General features: G+C 51.2%; 1 protein-coding gene across 2 annotated transcripts in view; it reads left to right on the top strand.

Moving 5' to 3' along the window:
* The window catches only part of LRIG1 (leucine rich repeats and immunoglobulin like domains 1), a 122738-nt gene that overhangs the window by 69520 nt on the left and 29442 nt on the right, over nucleotides 1-23776 (top strand). For both annotated transcript variants that reach the window (XM_060109162.1, XM_060109164.1), the window contains exons 4-8: nucleotides 13237-13374; nucleotides 15661-15804; nucleotides 17529-17672; nucleotides 20604-20747; nucleotides 23594-23737. In XM_060109162.1, the coding sequence (XP_059965145.1) occupies nucleotides 13237-13374; nucleotides 15661-15804; nucleotides 17529-17672; nucleotides 20604-20747; nucleotides 23594-23737 (714 nt within the window). The remainder of the gene's footprint in view (nucleotides 1-13236; nucleotides 13375-15660; nucleotides 15805-17528; nucleotides 17673-20603; nucleotides 20748-23593; nucleotides 23738-23776) is intronic.

The following is a 23776-nucleotide window of genomic DNA, read 5'->3' as shown; positions in this document are numbered from 1 at the left end:
TCAGTCCTCATCCGGCTCGTGCATCTCCCGAGAAGTGTGCGCATCCTCAGTGGCCAAGCGGCAAGGGCCAGCTTCCTGGGAGGGTCCGCTGCCCTGTGCAGCCGACGCTAGCATTGGACCCGTTCCCTGGAGGCTGCAGAGGCCCCCAGGACTCACAGCAGGCCTGGAGCAGGCTCTGTGCCCGAGCATGCTGGGGCTCGGGGGGGTTCCAGAGGAGACTCTGGAACTGGCGTCATCCCTAGCTAGGCGAAGGATGCCTGATAAACGAGGGGAGGAACTCTGAGTGGTGGCCCTGGGGCTCCTCCCTGCTGGCACCCTTTGAAGAAAGGTCACTGCTCCTTAGGTGGGCCTCTCAGCTGTGCCCCACCCCAGGGCCCTCCGCCTCGGGGCTGTCAGGCAGGCCAGGTGTTTGTACACTTAAGGATCAGGTCCCAAAGTTCAGTGTCTAAGGTCGAGTTAACAGCTTTATAAAATATCTATTTAATTCATTTACGTAATTGATAAGCACATTAAAAGAATAGGCAAAAGAGAGGGAGGAAATTCCAGCGTCCTCCTGTTCTGTCGCAGAGCTACGAGTTATAGGAGTTACAGTTCTCCCTACCTTTCCTGCCTGTGTGGTTTAGAGAGTGCATATCAGCTCCGCGTCCCACCTTTTGCTTTGGCACGTGGTGTGGACAGTCTCCTGAGCGCCTGAGTCCTTTGGGCAGCTTGGTGGCCGAGGCTGCAATGCGAGCCCGGCCCCAAGAGGAATGAGGTTAGGTTTCCTTTGCAGATGTTGAGTGGAGCCTCCGTGTTGTTTCTGTGTGGTGGTTACATTTTTTCAAGTCCTGGGTGGTGAGTGTGAGAAGTAAAACCGCCAGGTCTGTGAGGAGCTAATGACACACCCTGTCAGTCTTAGATCCCTGGGTGACCCCCTTGCTCCCCCAACCCGCCAGCTGCCAGCCAGCATTTATGGACCCTGGGGAGGGGTGTTTGCTCTGTGCAGCCCGGCAGCTTGATCACGTCACCCGGCCGGGGGCTTGCCCACCTAACCCTCGGGGTGGAGAGCCACCAGTTAGAGGAGAAGTACCCATCGTAGCTTCTTCACGTGCTCCAGGAGGGGCTGTGTGAACACCCCTTGGTTGAGCCTGGCCTTAACAGGTGCTCTGACCACCTGGTTCCGGATCGCTGCCATCTCTCCATCTTTCCCACCTTTCTTTGCCGGGAATGGTGGCTCGTCCCCTCGAATCTGGGAGAGTCTGTGCCTCTAGCTCTTGGATAGGCTTGCTGCTGGCCTTCCCTGCAGAGCTGCCCTGAAAATTGTAATGAGAAATCGGGCAAGTCAAGTTCAGCCATGGGCTCCCTGCTGGTACCAGGGTGTGTGGTTCCAGGTGACGCGGCCTGACAGCTGGGCTCCCCCATCCCACCCCCCACCCCACCCCGAGATGCAGAGGATCACACCTACGCGGTAGGGTGTTCAGGGAGCAGGTTGCCAGGGCGAGGGGAGGAAAGAAGAAAAAAAGGGCTGGATTGACTCATTTAAGGGAAGATAAAGCCGAGAGTGGCCATGTCAGCTTTGACCAGGAGAGAGAAACTCTCCAGGCTTTTCTGACCCGGGATGCCCCTCTGTGGATGGGAGTGCAGATGGAGTGGCTCGCTGTTCCTGACTTAACATCTCCTGGCCCGACTTGGTGCCGCTCTGCCCTGCCCACATGCAGGGCAGGTTACCTCCCCGTGGTCACGCAGCTGAGCGCCCAGCCAGCCCTTAGAAGTCCCTGCCAGTGTGAAGTGGCACGGCCCTTCTCCCTGGGGAGTGCAGTCCAGACGTGGCTCAAAGGGCTTCCTAGGGTCAGCGTGTCGGGTTGGAACTCCCCTGGTTGAATTTCTCCTCCTCCTTTTCCACTGTGGCTGAGGCAGGAGTGGGGAAGCGTGTGTGGCTATGGAGACCTGGGTTAGGGCCGATCTGCTCTCGCTGCTGCCGGGGGTGGGGTGACGGGGGGACTGGTGGCCACTGCGTGGTGAGTAGAGCCACCTCTTCTGCCAACGCCGGCTGATCAACGAATGTCCGTGTTCCGGGTCACATTGAACTTGGGAGATGCACGATCAGCCTGAAAGTCCATTGTGTTTGACATTTTCTTCTAAGGATATCTGTCAGCTTCCCTGCCTAAAAGAGTTAATTCTACATTACAGCTCTCATTTTTCTCTTTAAAAGCTTTGTTTAATTGAATGGTTGATTTTGCCTTTTTTTGTTTTTCCTGAATAACATTCCTTTGTTCAGGAATGTGGTGGCAAGTACAGGAGACTGAACTGAAGTTGTAATTCATTTGTTTATTCAACAGATTTTTTTTTTAATTTTTACTTTATATTGGAGCATAGTTGATTCACAATGTTGTGTTAGTTTCAGGTCACAGCAGAGTGATTCAGTTATGCATACACATGTATCCATTTTCTTTCAAATTCTTTTCCCATTTCTTACAGACTATTGAGCAGAGTTCCTTGTGCCACACAGTAGGTCCTTGTTGGTTATCTGTTTTCAGTATAGCCGTGTGTACGTGTCAATCCCAGACGGCCGAACTGTCCCTTCCCCCCGGTAGCCTTAAGTTCCTTCTCTAAATCTGTGTGTCTTAAACAGATATTTATTGAATGTCTTTTGTGTTATACTCATGGTTCTATACTCATGGTGCTAAGGATATAGCAGTAAAGAAGACCAACTAAACTTACATTCTAATGATGTAATGATCTTGGGACTACTTAATACCTTAGGAGGTTTTGTTGTGTTCTGTTTACAATTAATAGACTTGTAGAGCAGTTCTAGATTTACAGGAAAATGGAGCAGAAAGTACAGAGACTTCCCTTATACCCTGCAACATGCCCCTCTGGTTTCCACTACTGTTAACATCTTGCATTAGTCTGGTGCTTTGTTACAATTGATAGGTCAGTAATGAGACATGATTATTAACCAGACCTATAGTTTTCCAGCGTTCACTGTGTTTGTTGTACGTTCTTTGAGCTTCTGCAAATGTTCAGTGATGCTTATTCACCATTACAGTATCACACTGAATAGTTTCCTTGCCCTAATAAAATCCCATGTGCATCACCTCTTCATTCCTTTCTCCTCCCAGACCCCTGCTAACCACTGATCTTTCTGCTGTCCCCACAGTTTTGCCTTTTCCAGGAGGTCATGTATTTGGAGTCATGCAGTAGGTTGCCTCTTCTGATGAGCTTCTTTTGTTCAGCAGTGTGCATTTCCTCAGGAGGTCTCGTTTTTGCCTTGTGCTTGTAGTTTGGATTGGATCCTGATGATTTGCAGCCCTTCATGGCTCGGGTCGCTCTTGACTTCACAGAATCATAGTGGCTGACTCTTGACTGTGCCTAAGTTTCTGCATTCCAGATCTCGGACTTCCAGCTCCATGTGTATAAGCCAGTGGGTGGGAGCACCAAACGGGATGTGGTGCATCAAGGCGCCTTGGGGACCTCGGGTCCTCTTCATATGGAGTTCATCAGAACGGTCCGTTGAAGACCCCAAGGGGAAAGTGACCCCGAAGGAAGTGAACGGGTCGGGAGGTCGGTTGACACAGCCCGGTCCTGCCTTCGGAGGGTCTGACCCCGCCTGGCGGAGGCTGTTTATCCCGCCACTGGGCCACTCTTGTTTTTTGTCCGATCTCCACCTGAATAAACAGATCCAGAACGTCATCTGCAGCCAGGCTGAGAATCGGGCCAAAATTCCCCAGGGAGCTGGTGATTCACCAGCAGCGGGTGTGGGGAGCGGGAGTGAGCGAGAGGCAGAAGGAGACCTGCTTATTCGGAGTCTCATTTCCTGTCCAGCAAATAACCCAGGCTGGGCCATCCTCACGAGGCACTGGTTTCTTAGGGTAAATTATCGATTTATGCAATAGAACAGATGGTTTTGGTTTTCATTTTTAAGAAGACGAATGCAAAGCAGCCCTAGTGAGAGGGTGATGCTTTCAACTGTCATTCTGAGCAGAGAAACTTTTCTTCAAGTTGGCCTAGGAAAGCTCTTCTGGATTCATGTGTTGTTTTTAAAATCTCCTTATCTTTATTTTCAAGATGCTTATGGGCATTGGTCCCAATAACGGGCACATTCACAGTTTTCTTGCCAATTTGGGACTTAGAATTATGAATTCTCGTTTTTCCCTTGTTTGGTGCTTCTCAGGCCCCCCACCGATAACACAATTACTCTGTTTGACACCTGGACAGGATTCGATTGAGCTTTTTCATGCTCTGTGGTTCCAGGCTGTATTCCTAATGCTGTTTGTGGGGGAATGGTACAGGAAGGAGGGACACACGGGGGCGGTGGCATCAGAGAATGCGGTTGACTGAGGCAGCATGAAATATGGCATTTGGATCAGATGACTTTTCAGATGCATTTCAACCCTGAAGGATTTGGTTAAAAGGAATCTACCGGTGTCTGCCGAGGGTGCACATACGTGGGCTCCGTGACTGTGTACCAGCGCCACCCTAGACATCGATTCCTGCCCGAAATGCAGGCAAATATGCACCAAAAGATAATGTGCAGGGCCTCCCTGGTGGCGCAGTGGTTGAGAGTCCGCCTGCCGATGCAGGGGATGCGGGTTCGTGCCCCGGTCTGGGAGGATCCCATGTGCCGCGGAGCGGCTGGGCCCGTGAGCCATGGCCGCTGGGCCTGCGCATCCGGAGCCTGTGCTCCGCAACGGGAGAGGCCACAACAGTGAGAGGCCCGCATACCACAAAAAGAAAAAAAAAAAAAAAGATAATGTGCAAAAGGCATGTCCCTGTGCATGGCTGTGGTTTTTGCAGTAACCCAAACTGGAAGTAACTCAGTGTCCATCAGCAGTAGAATGAAAAATAAATTGCCCTATGTTCCCTCAAGAGAAATACTACGCAGTGATGAAAAAGACTTAAGTCCTGCTAATGCAACAACATGGATGAGTCTCATATGTGGAGTGAAAGTAGCCAGATACAGAAGAGTATATATGGAACGATTCCAGGTAGATAAAGCACAGCAACAGACAAAATTAATCATAGGTGGTAGAAGTTACGGTTCCCCTGGGGAAGAATAGATGACAAGGAAAGTGACGGGGGGGAGCCTGCTGGAATGTTGGAAATGTTCTGTATCTGTCATGTGGTTACACGGGTGCAGACATTTTGTAAAAATGCATTGGGCTCTACATTTATCATTTGTGCCCTTCTTAGTATGCCTGTGATATTTCAGTAAAATCATTTGCAAACAAACAGAACAACTGTCCCCCTGCCCCGACCACATGGTCTGTTGGATAGTGCTGTGTTTTTGCAACAAAAGAGAAATCACTGTCTTCTTGTTGTGTCCTTGAAATGATGAATGTTTTTTAGCGCTCGCAATAATACAGTTGAACCCTCTTAGGTAAACATCAGGGCTACTCGGATTATTAAATCATTAATACCGTGTACACGCCTTCATCCTGATCCTTTTGATCAGACCTCGGAGCACCTGCTGCGTGGGGCGGTGGGGTTAGGTGCGGTGGTGCAGAGCCATAGGAAGAATTCCAGGGCAGCACAGTGATGGGCCAGGTGCGAAGTGCTCTGGGTGCTCCGAGGCTGCAGGGTGTGGAGTTTGATTAACCACGTCTGCCAGGGTCACTGTGGGGAACGGCGGGAGGGGAGGGACGGGGGTGGTGGCAGGTGTATTACATTTTTACCCCCATTTCTGGGCTAGATTGTGTGAAACTATTTCTTAGCCAGAGGTGCCGATGAGGCAAGAGCTGTAATTGAGTTTTGCTGATTATTAAAAGTTTGATGTTGAGGTAACATGATGGAAAACTTGCTGTGTATCTAGTAAGAGTCAACACTGCAGGAGCTGACCACGTGTACTGCTGTGAGTCACCCTACTTGTCCGGGAGAGCTGAGGGCACGCCTGCTTAGATATTAGGACTGGTGTGTTGGCCAGCTTCGGAGTGTTTCTTTCTGTCTCATTGGAAGAACTAAAAAGAGGATACACAGTGTGAATGTCTGTTCTCTGTAAGATCACCCTGTTTGCCACCCTGCCTCCACTGGCCCCGGTCAGGAACCTGGATCATCTTCTGAGGAGCATGAGAATGATGTAAACTTAGGTTCCGTTTCACTTCCTGAAGGGGTGGGAAAGGTGGCGATTAGTGATGTCTGACCTGGGCTTTGGAGGGAGCATGGGCGGGTTCTCTCAGCTGCAGAGAGGTGTTTAGCCCCATTTTGCAGGTGGTTAAGCCAGATGCAGAAAGAGTGATTTACACACAGTTGGAAAGCTGCATCAGAGCTAGAATCAGAATCTGGGTCCCTGCCTCCCAGAAATCCAAACCGGTTGCTCTATGGTGTAGATCAGGGGCCAGATCTGGCTCACAGCTTGCTATGGTAAAGAAAGTTTTACTGGGGTACAGCCACACTCGGCTCACATGTTGTCTGCGGCTACTTGCACACCCCACCTTCGGGGTTGAGTTGTCATGACAGAGGCCGAATGACCCACAGAGCCTAAAATATTTAAAATCTGGCCCATTATAGAATCCATTGCTGACCCCTGGTATAGACAGTAGGTGCATAATTTCAGCAACCAGCTGTAATCCACTTGACCCACCTTGACGCTGCTTACGTTGATCCCCTCGCCCTTTCTTCCTGGCTGTTATCTGTGACACGAGATCTTTTCCACCACTAACGGCACTACCTTGTAAACCCCAGTGTACAGAACCATAGTGGAACAATCACTTATGATGAAAAGCTTTCAGTGTTGGTTTCAAATGCCTCCGTGTGTTTTACTGTCTAATTTAACATCGACTCTGAAAATGTAGCCCAGTGGAGAGAGCTTATCTTTCCCGCTCTCTGCCTTTGAAGCCGGATTTTATTTGTGAAGGCTTTAACACGTGTTGGTTTAATAGACTTCTGTCATATTACAGTTTCCACACCCCAGAGGACAGCCTGAGGGGTACACCAACCCGGGGTGGAGGCACAGGCTGCGTGATCTGGCCACCACCCCTCCCCCCAGTCCCTGTCACCACAGAGTTGTTCTGATTCTGTTTGGTGGCAGAGAAAGGGCTGGACTGCTCCCTGGATGAGACCAGTTAGAAGTGTTCCTCTAACACTGTCCTCTCCCCTGCCCTCTCCTCACTCTTCTTTTGTAACCCTAAGGGCAGCCCTTTGCAGCTTGTCCTGCACTGTTCTCTTCTTTCCGTCCAGAGCATCCATCACTGTGAACCGGAGCTTCATCCTCCTTATTTGCTCAGCTTGGCCCTCCACAGCTCTCTGCAGACTTGTCGCTCGCTCAGGACTCTGGGAGGCTGGTACAAAAGCCAGCTTGGCTGAAGCCAATGACACAGACCAGTGTGAGCTGACCCGGGAATAGCCAGCCAGCATTCACATGTAGCCAAGCTCTGCTGAAGGCTTACGGATTGAATCTGGGGTGGTGCACTTAAAATTCCGCCTGGAGGGCCTCTCGGATGGGCTGGCGAGTCCCGCTCCCCTGGGCTTGCACGCTGGCTCCTCTTCATGTCCCAGTTGTGTGACCGCGGGTGAAGTCCAGCAGAGCCCTGAGCCCCAGTGTCTTCAGCTGTAAAGATGATAATAGTACCTTCCTCATTAGATTGCTGTGTCTTTTCACGGAGCCTTCACCCAGGGCCTGCTACCTAGAGGTGTGTTCGGTAATTGGTTGGCTGTTGTTAAAAAGAACTTGGACAAGGATTCAGAGGTTATAAAGATGAACGGGGGCCTTGAAAACTGGACGGTTAGGTACATTAAAGGAGTGACATAACCGCTCGTGTTGCACATGGCATTGAAACATGGAGAGTTTTATGAAAGTGGGACATCTCTCAAGGAGGAGGAGGGAGGCTTCCCTGAATACTGGGTCTTTGAACCTTGATGGACAGGTGTCCGGAGGGGATGTCCCTGGTGGGGTAGGGTTTGGTGGGCTGGGGTCAGGGGCGTGGGCCCGAGTCCCACGTGCTACAAGAATGAGAAGGAGGATGTACTCCAGCTGGCTGGGGACCCATCAGATCTCTAGGCCCCCTGAATCCTGCAGAAGCTTCAGTCTGGGATTTAATGTGAAGCACAGCTCCCCAGATAGCCCAGGCTCTCAGTGGTGGGGTTTTCGACACTCTCCAGCTGGAGGAGGCTCGTTCCATGCATGAAGCTAAGAGTGAGAGCTCTGAGTCAGCCCTTTGTTCCCAAGAAGGAGTCAGACCTGCCTGTTTGCACTGAAGTGTCGGGGAGGACTAGGAACCATTCATTCCTTCTTTTTCCAGAGCAGCTGCTGCAAACTAGATCCTGAGCATCGCTCTGAGGATACAGATATGGCTAATAAAAACAACTCATTTTATTGAGCACCTGCTTCATGTCAGGTCACATCAGCCCACAGGGCCTGGGAACTTCACACCATCTTTATGGCGGTTCACACCTGTAAGTGGTATAATGGGGATTTGAACTCAGGCAGGGCCATGTTCTTGGCATGTTCTTCAATGCCATGCCATGTTCCAGCCCATGAAGAACTCATGGCCTTGGGTGGAATTGCCAGGGTCCACAGAGACATCTAACAAGGTGTGATTCTTGCTCTAGTGAGAGAAGGGAGATAGAGCTGCGTGGTCAGCTTTCCTGAATAGGAGGAATTCAGGAAGAGTTTGATCAGGGTGCTGGGCTAGAGTCTAGAGCAGAGAGACCAGACCTGGGGAGAGAAGATGATGTGCATCCTTTGAGCCCCAAGAAGCTCTGAAGCCACTATGGGCTAGGTCATGTGTCTCTGAGCAGTGCTGCTACAGGGCAGTTGGCAAATCTTTTCTTCATGTTTCCTGATTCAACTCATCTGCTTGCTTGGGTTTTCTTCTAATTAAATGTAGACGAGTCCCAGATCTGTGTCTAGGCTCAGCCTTTCCGAATTCAACCTGTATTCTTTGTGATTCCTTTAACAGTTATTTATTGAGGACCTACTATGTGCCTCGCCCTATTTCAGTGGTTGGAGACACAGTAGTGGTCAAAACAAACAAACATCTCTGCCTTCATGGAGCCACATCCTGGTGGGACAGAAGATGTTAAGGTAGAAATAAGCAAAATGCTGGATGTATTAGATGATAATTAGAGATACTGAGAGAAATAGAGCAGGCAAGAGAGTGGAAGGTGTGGGGTGGAGGAGGGAGACATGGTGGGGGGAGGGAGGCTTGTCGTTTTAGAGACTGTGGCCAGGGACCCCTCATTGAGATGGTGACCTGTGAAAAAAGATGGGAAGGAAGTAAGGGCATGGGACCTGTGGATCTCTGGGGGAGGAGCATTCATTCCAAGCAATGGGAAAGGCACGTGCAAAGGTCGTGAGTCAGCAGTCTGCCTGCCGTGTCTGAGGGCCAGTGTGTGGGGCAGAGTCCAAGGCGGAAGAGTAGGAAGTGAAGCAGCGAGGCGAGTGTGCGGCAGATCCCGTGGGCCTCGGAGGCCATCGTAAGTAAGGACTTCGTCCTGAGTGAGACGGGAAAGCCATCGTTTGAGTTGTAGGCAAACAAGTCCTGTGAACTGGCTGATTTTTGCTTTGTTTTGTTTTTAAATTGTAGTAAAATACACATTACATGAAATTTACCATCTTAATCATTTTTTAAGTATACAGTTCAGTAGTGTTAAGTACACTCGTGTTGTGTAATCAATTTCCAGAGCTTTCTCCATCTTGGAAAATGAAAACTCCTAACTTATTAAACAACTCCCCCCTCCCCCTCCCCCAGCCCCTGGCAACTGCCGCTCTACGTTCTTTCTCAATGAATTTGACTACTCTAGGTACTCATGGAAGTGGAGTCATAGGGTATTTTCACTTAACGCAGTGTCCTCAAGATTCATCCGTGTTAATAGCGTGAGTCAGAACTTCCTTTCTAAGGCTGAATGATAGTCCTTTGTATGTGTATCTCTGTCATGTTTGTCCGTCCGTCCATCCATCCATCCATCCATTGGGTTGCTTCACCTTTTGGCTACTGTGAATAATGCTGCTATGAACAAGGGTGTACAAATAACTCTTTGAGATCTGCTTTCATTTCTTTTGGATGAACTCCCAGAAGTAGAATTGCTGGGTCACACGCTGATGATTCTGTGCCTAACTTTTCGGAGAACTACGACACCATTTTCTTCAGCAGCTGCGCCAGGATTCCAGTTCCTCCACATCCTCTGCCCCACGTACCACTCCGGAGTTTTTTTTTTTTTTTTTTTTTTTAATAGTAGCCATGGGCCTCCCTGGTGGCGCAAGTGGTTGAGAGTCCGCCTGCCGATGCAGGGGATACGGGTTCGTGCCCCGGTCTGGGAGGATCCCATGTGCCGCGGAGCGGCTGGGCCCGTGGGCCATGGCCGCTGAGCCTGCGCGTCCGGGGCCTGCGCGTCCGGAGCCTGTGCTCCGCAACGGGGGAGGCCACAACAGTGAGAGGCCCGCATACCGAAAAAAAAAAAAAAAAAAAAAAAAAAATAGTAGCCATGCTGTGGGCGTGAGGTGCTATCTCACTGCATTTCCCTAACGCTTAGTAAAGTTGAGCATCTTTTCACGTGCTCATTCGCCATTTATCTTCTTTGAAGAAATGTCTATTCAAGTCCTTTGCACGTTTTTTGATTGAGTCGTTTGGGTTTTTCACGTTGTTGCTGTTGAGTTGTAGTTCCTGTGTATTCTAGATATTCACTCCTCATCAGATAGGTGATTTGCAGATGTTTTCTCCCATTCTGTGAGATGTCCTGGCAGGATCTCTACGGCTCCTGGCTTGAGAATAGGCCACAAGGGCAAGGATGGAAGGTCTAGCCAGTCACCTGGTTACCTTAGCACTTCTGAACTAGAAAATTTAGGATCACCATTCTCTGCACCCCCATCTGTCGTCTCCAGGTCCTGTGGACCCCTCTCTTCTTCTTCTCTCGTGTCTGTCTCTCTGTTGCCGCCACCTCTCACCTGGTCCCCTGGGACATAGATGCCCTACTCCTCAGGGCATCTGCGAGGGCTTGCCGGATGTGGTCCCCCTGCCTCTGCCCTGCCCGTCTCCTGCCAGCACGCACATCCCACCCTCTGGAGCTGGCCCCGGCAGCCTCTTCGGGCAGGATCCTCCCCAGCTCCGCCCTCCCTCCCGGCAGGTCTCATCCGTCCTGGCTCCCACGCTCCGTTGTTTCTCATCTCCGTGGCTGCCTCTTCTGCTCAACAGGGACCTCTTTCCAGTGTGTGAAAGAGACCCGTCTTCATCAGAGCATCCTTCCTCCAGCCTGGGCCTGGCACAGAGCAGGGGCCCAGAACATGTTTGATTCAGTGAATAAATACACAGACGAGAAAGAAGAAGGAAGGTGTAAGATGAAAGAGCCAGAGGAGAGGACGGGGTGGAGGGGCAGTGGGAGAAGTGGTCGGGGCCTCGCAGCTGTTCCGTGGTCCCTTGGACTGTGTACGGTCGCTCTTTGTGTGACTTGGGGCCAGCGGCGCCCCTTCCTTCTTTCCTCAGACCTTCTTTTCCCGGCTCCCTGGTACTGCATTCAGAGTTCCTGGAAGAGGCTCAGCTCGATTCCCTTTATTTCTTGTTCTTCCCATACTTTACATAATAAAGGTCTTCTTTTCTGTTCTTTTTTTCTTTTTCTTTTGGAGTCAGAAAACTGAAGAGACTGTCTTTATTAAGAACTTAATAAAGAACTCAAAGGAAGTAGTTTGGGGGTGGGGCGCATGGAGGGAAAAGGGGCCTCTCATTCTGGCGTGACTTTGCTGTGTGTAAAGGAGCTGTACCCTTGTAAATGGATTTTTGGGTTCAGGGCCTGGGAGAGAGGGGAAGAAAACAAAGGCGTCGTCGGCGAGAAGCCCCAGAGCGTCTGGGAAAGAGGGCCTTGTTTATGCCTGTTGGAAACGATTTGGTCAAGTGTTTGTTTAAGAGAGATGCCACTTGGTTAGCGACGCCTGGCTCACTTGTATCGTGTTCAAGAATGCTTTGATTGGCTGGAGACCCCGATACTGTTTACTCAGAAACTGGCCGAAGTGAAAGGCTGGAGCCCAGAGGCCCAGCGCTACCACTCCACAGATTCTGAAATATCTGAGTATTGGGATCGGGGCCGCGATGGTTTGAATCTGCCAGGCAGAGCGAAACCCACATGGGGGCCACCTGCTCCCTCCAGCCTTGGTTAGCGTCTGTCGAATTTCTCCTGATTCATAAATACTGGTTGGCGGGTTAGACTGCGGGATTTTTTTTTAGAAAGAGGGTTAAAGGACAAATAAGTCTTGGAGGGAGATAAACACTGAACACTTATGTGAACATCTGCCAGACACAGCAGTGTGGTTCAGGTGGGATCATCCATATCCTTGAAGTAAAGGGTGTGGCCCCATCTTCCAGATGAGGAAACTGAGGAACAGAGCTATCAAGAGTGTGGAGTTGGGGCTTCCCTTGTGGCGCAGTGGTTGGGAGTCCGCCTGCCGATGCAGGGGACACAGGTTCGTGCCCCGGTCTGGGAGGATCCTGCGTGCCGTGGGGCGGCTGGGCCCGTGAGCCATGTCCGCTGGGCCTGTGCATCCGGAGCCTGTGCTCCGCAGCGGGAAAGGCCACAGCAGTGAGAGGTCCGCGTACTGCAAAAAAAAAAAAAAAAAAAAAGAGTGTGGAGTTGGAGGTGCAGGGGATTCGATTCCCGTTAGACCCAGCACTGAGTTCCTGTGTCCCTTGTTAGGTTGTCAGGATTTTGCAATCTCTCTTTTTTTTTTTTTTGAACCCTGTGCCTGTCGCCCTGCCTGGTACATGGCAGGTGTCGGTAAAATGTGAGGTATGTGATGATGCGTTCAGTTGGATTAAACTGAACTCTGGGCTCTGGTGCCTGCATTCTTGTAAGTGATGGGGTTGGACTAGGTTCTGAAGATTCTAGATGCGAGCCGCATCAGAAGCTGGCTTGTTGCACTGGGCACATCCTTTGTGGGAAGGTGTACCAGTAAGATCTGAGCGCTGATCGTGCCAGGCTCTTCTCCACACGTCCGAAATATCACCCCTGTGTTCCTGTCCTTGGGGAGAGTAGCCAGGCTTAGAACTTGGGCGGACAAACTTGTCGCAGACAAAGAACTTGACATTCTGTCTAGCTCCTGGCCTGCGGGTAAGAACTTGATGGGAAGAAGGATGGGAGATGTCATTTAAGTGTGCTGCAGCGGAGACCCAACGCAGCCAGATAATAAAAAAAAAAAAAAAGGGAGTGTCATAGCGTTTGTAATTTTCTGAAATTGCAAAGCAGCTAGGGAAAAAAATGTCTGGAAGAAGTATTAAGGAAAATAGTATCTTTGCAAAATGACATGCTGGACTCACCTTCCTCTGTGTGTCTTAGGCAACACAATAGGATCCGCAGCGTGGAGGGGAGTCGGCTGAAGGCTTATGTTTCCTTGGAAGTGCTGGATCTAAGCTCCAACAACATCACAGAGATCCGGAGCACCTGCTTCCCACACGGGCTGCCCATAAAGGAGCTGTAAGTGCCTTGGGTCTGCCGACAGCCCCCAGGTCTGGACGCAGGTGGACGTTCCCTCCTCTCCTCCAGCGTGGCCCGGCTGAGTCAGTGGGATGGGCACACACCTCCCTTGTCTTCCCGCAGCAGGGCAGGGGGCAGGAGACCCAGGTCCGTTGTCCTCTGATAGCCCATTCATAGAGCATCTCCAAGTCCAGCAGCGTTATTCTGACTATAGAGGTGGCTGAGGAAGCCTGAGGCGGGGAGGTGTTAAGTAGCCTAACAGGCTGACCATTTAAGAGCAGACTCTAGGCCTGAAATACGTGGCTGTGTTGACCGCAAAGCCTGTTTCCTTTCTCCTTCACTGGGCTGCCTCCCACGAAAGCTTAGAACAAAGGTTTGGGGGTAGTTAGATGAGTGGCATCGGAGCGAAACCTCTCTATAGAGGCTCCAGCAGCCCGTGCTCGTGCATCCTCTGAGTCCTCTTGACCTTCTCCGTCTCTCCGTTGGTCTCTCTTCTCCCCATCCTACTGCCCCATGTCATGCCCCGCCAGTTGGCAGACAGAAGAAAAACAGTCAAAGCCTATTTAACCCACCGCTTATTGGTAGGAAAATGTTGCTTTGGGGCAGAAACTGAAAATTCAGGCGAAAAAGGCACGTTCAGGTGACGGGTGAGTCCCCATCCCCTGCATTATTAGTGAGTACTTTGGAGGATTGTTCGTGAGGCTGGTTTTAGGGGTCGTTGTGACCCATGTGTTCAGAGACCAAGTCCAGGCACACAGAGTTTTTGAGATCCCCGAGGAGAGGAGCGGTTTCTTTCTGAGGCTGCATCGAAGTGCCAGAGTTGGAAAAAGGAGGCCTTGGCTGATCCTTCAGCCGATGTGGCAGTGCTCAGCCCTCAGTGAGGGCTTTTGAAAGGTGTCCGGCTGCCACCTGGCACTGACTTGTTTGGGACAAAGAAACCACCGCTGCTAAACTGAATTGCAGTGACCTTCTCTCTCTCTCTGACTAAAAGCAGGGGATGTTGTACTTTGGCAGAGGCTGGCCGGTGTATCTTCATCACACAGACTCTTCTTCTTTAATCTGGAGTGTGAAGAACAAACAGTCCAGCTCCGTTTGCACAGAATCCTCATGTGCCCTGTCCTGGGCCGCTGCCTGATAGAGACGAAGAATGCCTTCTTCCATTCCGTTCTCTAATGTAGAAAATTCTCTCTGGTCTCTTTCTTTTTTGCTTAAGCCACAAAAAGCACCATTGGTCTAGGGAAGGTAGAAGGAAAAGTGTTGGGGATAACTTCTCATAGGAAAGACCAAATTGTTACCCCCTTTTCTCTCCTTTTTTCCCCTTAGTTGATGTAATTTACATACAACAGAATGCACAGACCTTAGCTGCCCAGTGCATTGTGTTTTGAGGGGAGGTGCCCCTTACACATGTAATCCTGTAGGTGGACATCCCATGCAACTATTGCTTGTTTTTTAAAGGGATTCCATGCAGACCCCTTAAATAAATTTTTTTTCATTGAGATACAGTTGATTTTATAGTATTATATAAGTTTCAGGTGTACAGCCTAGTGATTCAGAATTTTTATAGATTATAGTCCATTTATAGTTGTTATAAACTATTGGGTGTATTCTGTGATGTACAGTATATCCTTGCAGCTTATTTATTTTATACCCAGTAGTTTGTACCTCTTAATCCCCTACCTCTGTCTCGCCCCTCTCCCCTCCCCTCTCCCCACTGGTAACCACTCATTCAGATCTCTCTAACTAGAATGTTTCTCTGACACATTTAAAATTATTAAAATGAATTGGTTTATGCGCATTTACACGTCGTACAGTGAGACCCACTTCAAAATTAAAGGCTGTTTCTCCAAATTATGACATCCACTCTGACCTTGCTTCAGAGTGGACTTTCTGCTGCCTAAGGCTCTTCTCACCGACCTTGAGCCCTAACTCATGGGTAGTGGGTGCGAGCAGGGACTCCTGCAGCGGCCCAGCCCGGGTGCGAGGATGGCTGGGGTGGAGGTAATTGACTTCCCTCCCACCCTCCTGGGGTGAACCCCTCCAGCCACAAGCAGAGCGAGCTCTGGGCTCAAACAAGGCTTCTGTCGAGCCTGACAAGGATGATCCTGACACCCGAGTCTGGGAGTAGAGGTGGGCCTTGCAGCCTCGGGACGACAAATGTCTCGTTGGAAACCCATCCTTCTGGGTGTGTTTTAGCTCATTTTCCTAACTCAGGCAGGTCTGGTGTCTGTAACAGAATGAGGAAGGCCTCCTACTGAGCACCGCATTTTCTCTCATGAATCATTCCAGCAACCTGGCGAGCAACCGGATCAGCACCCTGGAGTCGGGAGCATTTGATGGTCTGTCACGGTCGCTGCTAACGCTTCGGCTGAGCAAAAACAGGATCACCCAGCTTCCTGTGAAAGCATTCAAGTTACCCCGGTTGACACAACTGTGAGTACAGAGACCTGCACTGTAATTAAACTTAGCCACACTTCATGGAGGCCACATTTCCCCCAGCACCTCGATCCAAATGCACCCCCTTCCCCACTGCCCCTCGGTCAGGCTGTGCATCAACTACCGTGGATGCAGAGCCTAATAAACGCAAATTAGAAGCTGGATCTGGTGCCTGCGGGCTGCCCCAGGTTGCCGAGAAAAGATCCCCCGAGGATGTACATGCCTGACCTCACCGGCACTTTCCAAAATGCAGTGAGGAATCCTGCTGCCTAGCTGATCCTGGCTAATGCTTAGACTGTGGGCGTGGGGTTCCTTATTTATCTCCAAGATTTTTGTGTTTTTTTAAGGCACCCAGATAATCTGTACTGTGGACATTACAGAGTCCGGCACTGCTTGGGCAGTTTGAGAGGAAGTCAGTGTAGCCAGAGGTAGGAAGCAGGAGATGGGCCACCATCTTCATCTCCTTAATCTCATAAGGTAGTTAATTGATTTTTTTTAAAAATCAAAGGGTGGGGCCTCCCTGGTGGCGCAAGTGGTTGAGAGTCCGCCTGCCGATGCAGGGGATACGGGTTCGTGCCCCGGTCTGGGAGGATCCCATATGCCGCGGAGCGGCTGGGCCCGTGAGCCATGGCCGCTGAGCCTGCGCGTCCGGAGCCTGCGCGTCCGGAGCCTGTGCTCCGCAACGGGGGAGGCCACAACAGTGAGAGGCCCGCATACCGCAAAAAAAAAAAAAAAATCAAAGGGTGTAATTGTTTACTTTTTTGACCAGCATGGCTGAGTGCCCTCCTAGAATGGCCCAGGGTCAAGAGAACCTCTGTTTACCAGAACCTGATGGACTGTTTGTCCCCTGGTTGTTTTGTTTGCCGGTGTCCTTTTTTTGTATCAGAAGAGCGTTACCTCAGGAAAACAAGCTGATAATCGATGTTTGGTTTAAGCAGAACAACACAAGTGTTCACGGCCAGGTTTGGCGGCAAGACGGGGTGTGCCCCACCCTGCTCACTCCCCCGGCTCGGACACACCTGGGCGGTGGGGCCCAGCCACGCCCTCTCCGGTGCTGGAGGAGCTCTCTGGATGCTCAGGGCCGTATGTGGGTCATGAGACACTGCAGAAGTATTGGGGAAAATCCAAGGGCTTTCTGGTCAGGCTGTGTTCTCCCTTCCTTGAGTATTACTGATGGAGCCAGTTCACCCAGATTCCTGAGATCTTTTGATTCACTGAGGGTTCATCACACTGGGGTTGGAAGCCCGCGTGTACGCTTCGCAGTGCGCCCAGATGCCCGCCCCTGAGGGCAGTCACTTCTCTCCATCAGTAGAGACCTGAATAGTGCCTCGGTGGGAAATGTCGCTGCCGTTTGATACCCGTTGGTTAGATTTCTTCTGGGTTGAGGCATCTGGTGTGGGTTTCTGCTGCTGAGTTAAGAGACAGCTCACCTAAGACGTTCACCTCCTGAGTCATACCCTCTCCTCACTGCAGAGTCATGGGTGCTTGGGGAAGAAATGGGAGCACTCGCTCATTCGGGGGTGCAGTGGGACTGGCTTCTGGGAGCTCTGGGCCCCCCTTTCACCAGTTAGCAATGGCCCGTCAGCGTCTGCATGCACGTGGGCGTGCACGTCTGTGGTACGTCTCAGCTTCCCGGGATTGTCTCTGGGGACCGCGTGGTGATGGTTGTAGGCTGGGGCGTGGGTGGGGGACGCTCTGAACCGCTGGCTTTGTCTCTTTAGGGACCTCAATCGGAATCGGATTCGGCTCATCGAGGGCCTGACGTTCCAAGGGCTCGACAGTCTGGAGGTGCTGAGGCTCCAGCGAAACAACATCAGCAGGCTGACGGACGGCGCCTTCTGGGGGCTGGCCAGGATGCAGGCGCTGTGAGTGCGGACCCAGCGCCGGGGGTTCTTGCAGACGCTGAGGGACCATTTAGGACCTCGGCTGGACCCAGCCCCTGCCCTTTGGGACTTCAGCTGGGCGCCACTCAGTGTCTTGGGGGACTTCGCCAAACCTCAGGGTGTTCTTCTTGCAGGTTAAGAAAATCTCTTGGGGGGAGTTTCATTGGATTCAGTGAAGCGAGTTGGTTCCTGAGGTTGGAAGAGGGGCTGTTTTGCTGGGGCTGTTTCCCCTCCCCGTTTCCCCTCCCCTCGTTAACGCAGCACAAGTGCACGTGCCCGACGCACAGTGAGGCCAAACAATACCAAAACGTCAGAGTTTGGAGCAGAGAAAGGTTTATTGCGGGGCCGTGCAAGGAGATGGATGGCTCATGCCCCCAAAACCCCGAACTCCCCAGAGGGTTTCAGCAAAGCATTTTTAAAGGCCAGGTGAGGCAGGGGCGTGGCTGGTTGTTGCAGACTTCTCGGTGTAGGAATCCTTTGTCCTTGCAACTGACCCGTGTAGGTCAGGTCCCGATGTTCCTGTAAACCTCCAGCAAGACAAATGTTAGTTGCTGTTCTGCAACATTTTATCTCTATGTGAATACAAAAGTGTTAACACCTTTATCTGCAACTTTTTATCTCCATGTGAATAGAAAAGTGTTAACACCTTTAAAGGTCAGAGCCTTGAAAATGGGCTACCCTGTATATTTCATGCTACAGGCAAGCTTCTTAACTGGAAGCAAAAGCAATAGAAGGCGAAGGTTAAAGTAAAAGAAGCATCTAACATTGAGTCAGATTTGTTCTTCCCTATTAGACCCCCACCCTGCCGCCTTGGCGGACAGTGGGCTCCCTTCCCACATCCTCTCGTGTCTCCCGCATGCCACAGGAAGTTCCCTCTCTCCTCACTTTGGGTTTGACCGTCTTTCTTGATGTGCAGGTGGGCCAAAAATGTATAGTTCATCCTGAGAGATTTATTTATGTTCTGTGAACTAATCAAGCCACTCACTGCAGATGTTCCCCTTTTATCGAGGGAGCACTCGCTCCAGCCAGATGTGGACAGTGACGGGGCTTGCCTGCCTGTGGAGGGATGGAAGAGCATCCGGAGAAGGGCAGACGAGGCAGTTACCAAGCTTCAGTTTTTCAACATTTACATTTATTTATTTTTAATCAAAAGAAACGTTTACTCGTAGCTGAGCAAAATCAAATTGTAAAGAAAAGTAGTTGTTGGCCCCCCCACCAAACCCAGCTGCCATTCTCTCTTTCCCCCAGTTCCGCCCCCATGAGGCAGGCAGTCACTTCCAATCATTCTCTTTTTGGGGTTTTCTATTTGTAGTTTTGCTGGTGGTTACTTCCAAGTTAATACACTTACACCACTATCTTGATGTGTCACCGTGAGACTTCTTGCTTTATGGTCAATGATTTAACTTGCTCAGGACACCCCCATGCCCTTCCAGTCTCTACAAGTTACATCACTCCGTTTATGCCTTTTATGTTATCTTTGCAACTGATACAAAAAACACGTGTAAATGAATTTCTGATGTATCTGTGGGGAGGAAGGTGATTTCCGCGTCTTACTCTTCCGCCATCTTCCCCCAGCTCTCGCAACTGATACAAAAAACAAAAACTCCAGGTCCAGTTCCATCAACCCTCTGAGCTGTCCTCATTATCAGGAGCATCTCTCAATATGCACACTGTCACACACACACACTTTGTAAAATGGCATCCTTAGCACTGCTGTTTTGCTTCTCCCTCTCTTCATTGCTCACCTTTGTGTGGCTCTGCCTGTTTTTACATATTCGAGCACGCTTTTCCTTGACATTCTTAAAACTGTCATTTTGGACTTTGGAACCCAGGTGGTCCTGAGCTGGGAGGGCCAGGAGTCAGAATTCTCAGAAGAACATGGAGTCCTTAGCACATGACATTTGGGTTTTACGGTGAACAAATTCATACCAATTGGGGGGTGAACAAAGAGTTGCCTTAGAGGTTATTTATAAATTAAGGGCTAGCCTTTTGAGCAGAGGCAGGAAAAGGACGACGGATAAAAGTGAAGCTTGGTTGCCTGAAGCCCTTATAATACTGAACGTGGAGCAGCATTTGAAGTAGTAGCTTCTGTTCAAGAGGCCAGTCCTATGGAGTGGAGTTGTCTGTGGCCGGGCTGTGCGGCGTCGAGAAGCAGGATGGTAGTAACGTCCCTACTTAATTTAGCAGGAGCTCAGTTCTCAGCACGATGCTGAGTCGCTGACCTGCGTTCTCTTCCTTCTCAGCACAGCCCTATGGAGTTGATACTTCTTGGGTATCTCCACTTTATGGTTGTTCAGTCTCCTTCAACCAGCCAGGTGGCAAAATTGAGAATTAAATCCCAGTAGTTGGACCCCAGAGCTCAAACCGTGTTTCTTGGCGCAGTGGTCCAGAGCCCAGGCTTGGTTAGCGAGGCCCGGGTTTGAATTCTGGCCCCTCACTACTGGCTGAGCTGGGAATGAGTGTTAGGCAGGTTACCTAGCTTCTCCCAGCCTCAGTCTCCTCATCTGCAAGATGGGGATAATGATGAGAGCTTCCTCCTCATCTCTCTTCTTTCTCTTCCTGGAGTGGGCTTTGCCTTCTGCTTGGAGCTCCTCTGCCCATGTGTGTGCTGGTTCACTTGTACTCGGCTAATAAGGTTGCTTCTAGGAGCTTCCCCTTGGCCTCAAGCTCTCTCAGTCGGCCTGGGTCCTCACCGCCATCTGCGTTGCTTCGCCTGTCTTCTCCTGCCCCCCGACAGGTGTGCACACACACGCACACACACATGTAGGTGCACATACCCCCCCTTACCAATCTCTCCAGCAGTACTGTCGGATCCTGGGTGATGCCAGGGAGCCGCTCCTTCACCATGGGGTGGGTGGGTGCGTGAGCCCCCAGGGGTCCACGCTCACCCCACGCATGCGGCCATCATTGCAGGCACCTGGAGTACAACAGCCTGGCGGAGGTGAACAGCGGCTCACTGTACGGCCTCACGGCCCTGCACCAGCTCCACCTTGGCAACAACTCCATCTCCCGGATCCACCGCGATGGCTGGAGCTTCTGCCAGAAGCTGCACGAGCTGTGAGTGTTCCCTCCTGGCTCTGCAGGTGCTTTGTGGACAAGGCCTGGAAGTGACTCCTCCAGAGCCCAGGGAGCTCTAGGCCATGCATCCCACGGCACGGTGGGCTTGGGGGTTCGGGGGCCTGTTGCGGAGGGAGGAAAGAGCCCCCAGCAGGCAGGCCCGGAACGGGACCCCGAGGCCCCACGGGTCGCAGTCACTGGGCCCTGACTCCCAGCTCATCTCTACTGTTGGCCCCACTTCACATTAGCAGGGGCTGCTGTCAAAGGGTGGCTGTTCTGAGAGCCTCTGTCTATGAACGGCTATACAACATAATACGTGCTTCTCTCATGAGAGGGGCTCCGGGCAGGCCTCAGCGGTACTGCATGTTCGGTTCCAGACCACCTCAGTAAAGCAAGACACACTTTCTGGCTTCCCAGTGCATAGAAAAGTATCTTTATGCTGTACTGTAGACTGTTAAGTGTGTAGCAGCATTATGTCTTAAAAAATGATGTACAGATCTTAATTAAAAAATACGTCATTGCTAGAAAATGCTATCCATCATCTGACTACACAGGGTTGCCAAAACCTTCAATTTGTTTAAAAAAAATGCAATATCTGCAAAGCGCAATATAGAAAAGCTCACTAAAACGAGGTGTGCCTGTACTGGGGCTCCAACACAGAAAGGACAGTGAACCCGAGAGACGGCGACACACTGACGGTGGGTGAATTTCTACGGGCATGTGGTTTCTGTCATCCTTCCCCTGACAAGTGGCCCAGGCCCCTGGCTCCTTCCCCTCCCCAGCTTTGGGTCCCTTGGCCTGGTAGCGAGGCTCCCGTGCTGACGGGAATGTGTGCTTGTACCTCACGTAAAGAGATTTCCCCCACGGGGCTCCAGGCTGGGACTCAGATCCCCTGAGCTGGTACCGAGGGTCCCTGACATCCGCAGTGACAGGCTCTCTCCTGGGGGCGGGGCCTGGGCTATCCTGCCGTGTCCTGGTGGGTCGTTGATCATGAAAGCAGCATTTCCTGGGGCTTGGTGGGCACAGTCATGTCCCTTTGTTTTAACCCCATGTCTAGAAGATGGGGTTTTTGGAGGAAAAAAAATACCTCCTCAACATGGTTTTCATCTCAATTTAATATGTTCAAGGTTGTTCAATTCTGCTGTAGTCCAGTATGTTTCTTTATTTTTTTTTTAAGAGAGTTTGGGTGGGTTTTCTTTTTTCTAGGCTTGACTGTAGGAAAAGACTCACCCACTGAAGTGAATGATTACAAGTGCCAAGCCTGTCTTTCTGGTCTGTCTCTTGCCCTCAGCAGGCAAACTTAAGGGGATGTTTAAACCTGGTGCTGAGTCTTGCAGCGAGTGTTTTTATCATTTGTCCATGTTCTTCCCCTCCGCCAGCCCCCCTCCTCCTTCCCCCACCCTCCCTTCCCCCCCCACCCCACTCTGACCTGGAGTTTATATTTCAGTGAGTCCATCATTACCTAATGCAAAAATCAATAGTCCCACCTCTTTCCTGTGGCTGGCTTTCCTTGGATTCTGTGTGTGTGTGTGTGTTAACCCTTTGGGTTTAGCTTCCTGACCCTTCCAGGCAGTGCACCTGCACGGTATTCTCACGTGGAATGGGATGGCTTCTGAAAGACTCTTCCCTCAGGCCCTGACCCCGCTAGGGACTCCCAGGACCCATGGTTTTCCGCTGTCCAAGCCTGGGAGCCACAGGGAAGCGGGAGAGGTCTTCTCTGCCCCCGGAGGCCCTGTACTTGCACAGGCTCTGAATTGCAGAGGGTGTGTGCGCCCTGGTGCTGAGGCAGCGATGAGGGGCACACTCCCTGTGCCCCCTCCGGCTGCCTTCTGTGCCCTTCCAAAGGGGCAGAGAAGGTCACGGGAGTGTCCCCTGACCAGCCTAGCATTTTGCCCGACACCCAGGTAACCTTGGAGCCAGATTTAGAGTTGCTTTCCACGTGTGTGTCCCGCCCCTCCTTTAAAATAAATTCTTTAATTGCAGGTGAGGATGTAATGTTGATCTCCTGCCAGGTCTCTGCAACTGACGGGCACCATGACTTATTTTTCCAGGAGAGAAAAACTGTCACTCCCTGCTACCTTTAAAAACTTTAGCTAATCTCCGAATTTATTTTCCTTCCTCCTGCCCCAGCCCAGAGATTCCATTTTTTGAGGATAGATGACTAATATGCTAAGTAGCCAACTCAGGGCTATGTCAGAGATGCAGGGACTGTGCTGGGAGGAAAGAAAGATTGATTCCGATGCTCAGGGAAGGTGTGTGATTGGGGGTGTGTTCCTCACCTGCTCACGGTAGGGGGATCATGCTAAGAGGCTGGCTCGGGTGAGGGCAAGGTAGCCCGGATGGGAGACTCTGGTCCCCCGGGTGCTGCCCAGGTGAGGCCTGCGGTTCAGTGAGGAAGGCTTGTTCCAGGCAGTGGCTGGTGGTGCCCTCTGCTGGCCGGTGTTGGGAGGCTGTTCGGCCCCCTTGCTCACTATGAGAACCCGCTGGCGTCCTGTCCAGAGTCTCAGGCCACAGCCATGAGAGATCTGTCATGGCCTGAATCAGGACCAGCCATGGACACCCAAGTGCATGCAGGGGTTGGGCCTTGTGGTTCTTTGTTGTATGACCCTGTGTTGTGTAGTGCTCACAGTTTACAGACCTCCTTCCAGGAGTCAAAATGTATGGGTATCAAGCCCTGGTGGGTTTCTAGCTGTGAGACCATTTTGCCCTCGGGATCCTTGTGGGCGTATCCCTTCCCACTGGGACCTAGGTGACTGGCCGACCATGGCTCTACGTTCGGGAGAAGAGAGGGAGGGCGATGCCGTGCAACCTGATTGTGATGTTTGCTTTCCCCTCCCCTTCCTCAGGATTCTGTCCTTCAATAATCTCACCCGGCTGGACGAGGAGAGCCTGGCTGACCTGAGTAGCCTGAGCATCCTACGCCTCAGCCACAATTCCATCAGTCACATCGCGGAAGGCGCCTTCCGGGGACTCAAAAGCCTGCGCGTCTTGTACGTCTTTCCCTGTGGGGTTGGTGGGAGAGCAGACCA

Source organism: Mesoplodon densirostris, chromosome 10, assembly GCF_025265405.1.
Source record: "Mesoplodon densirostris isolate mMesDen1 chromosome 10, mMesDen1 primary haplotype, whole genome shotgun sequence".
In the NCBI taxonomy this organism is placed as follows: domain Eukaryota; kingdom Metazoa; phylum Chordata; class Mammalia; order Artiodactyla; family Ziphiidae; genus Mesoplodon; species Mesoplodon densirostris.
The sequence above is the reverse complement of the archived record's forward strand: the minus strand, read 5'-3'. Positions and strand labels throughout refer to the sequence as shown.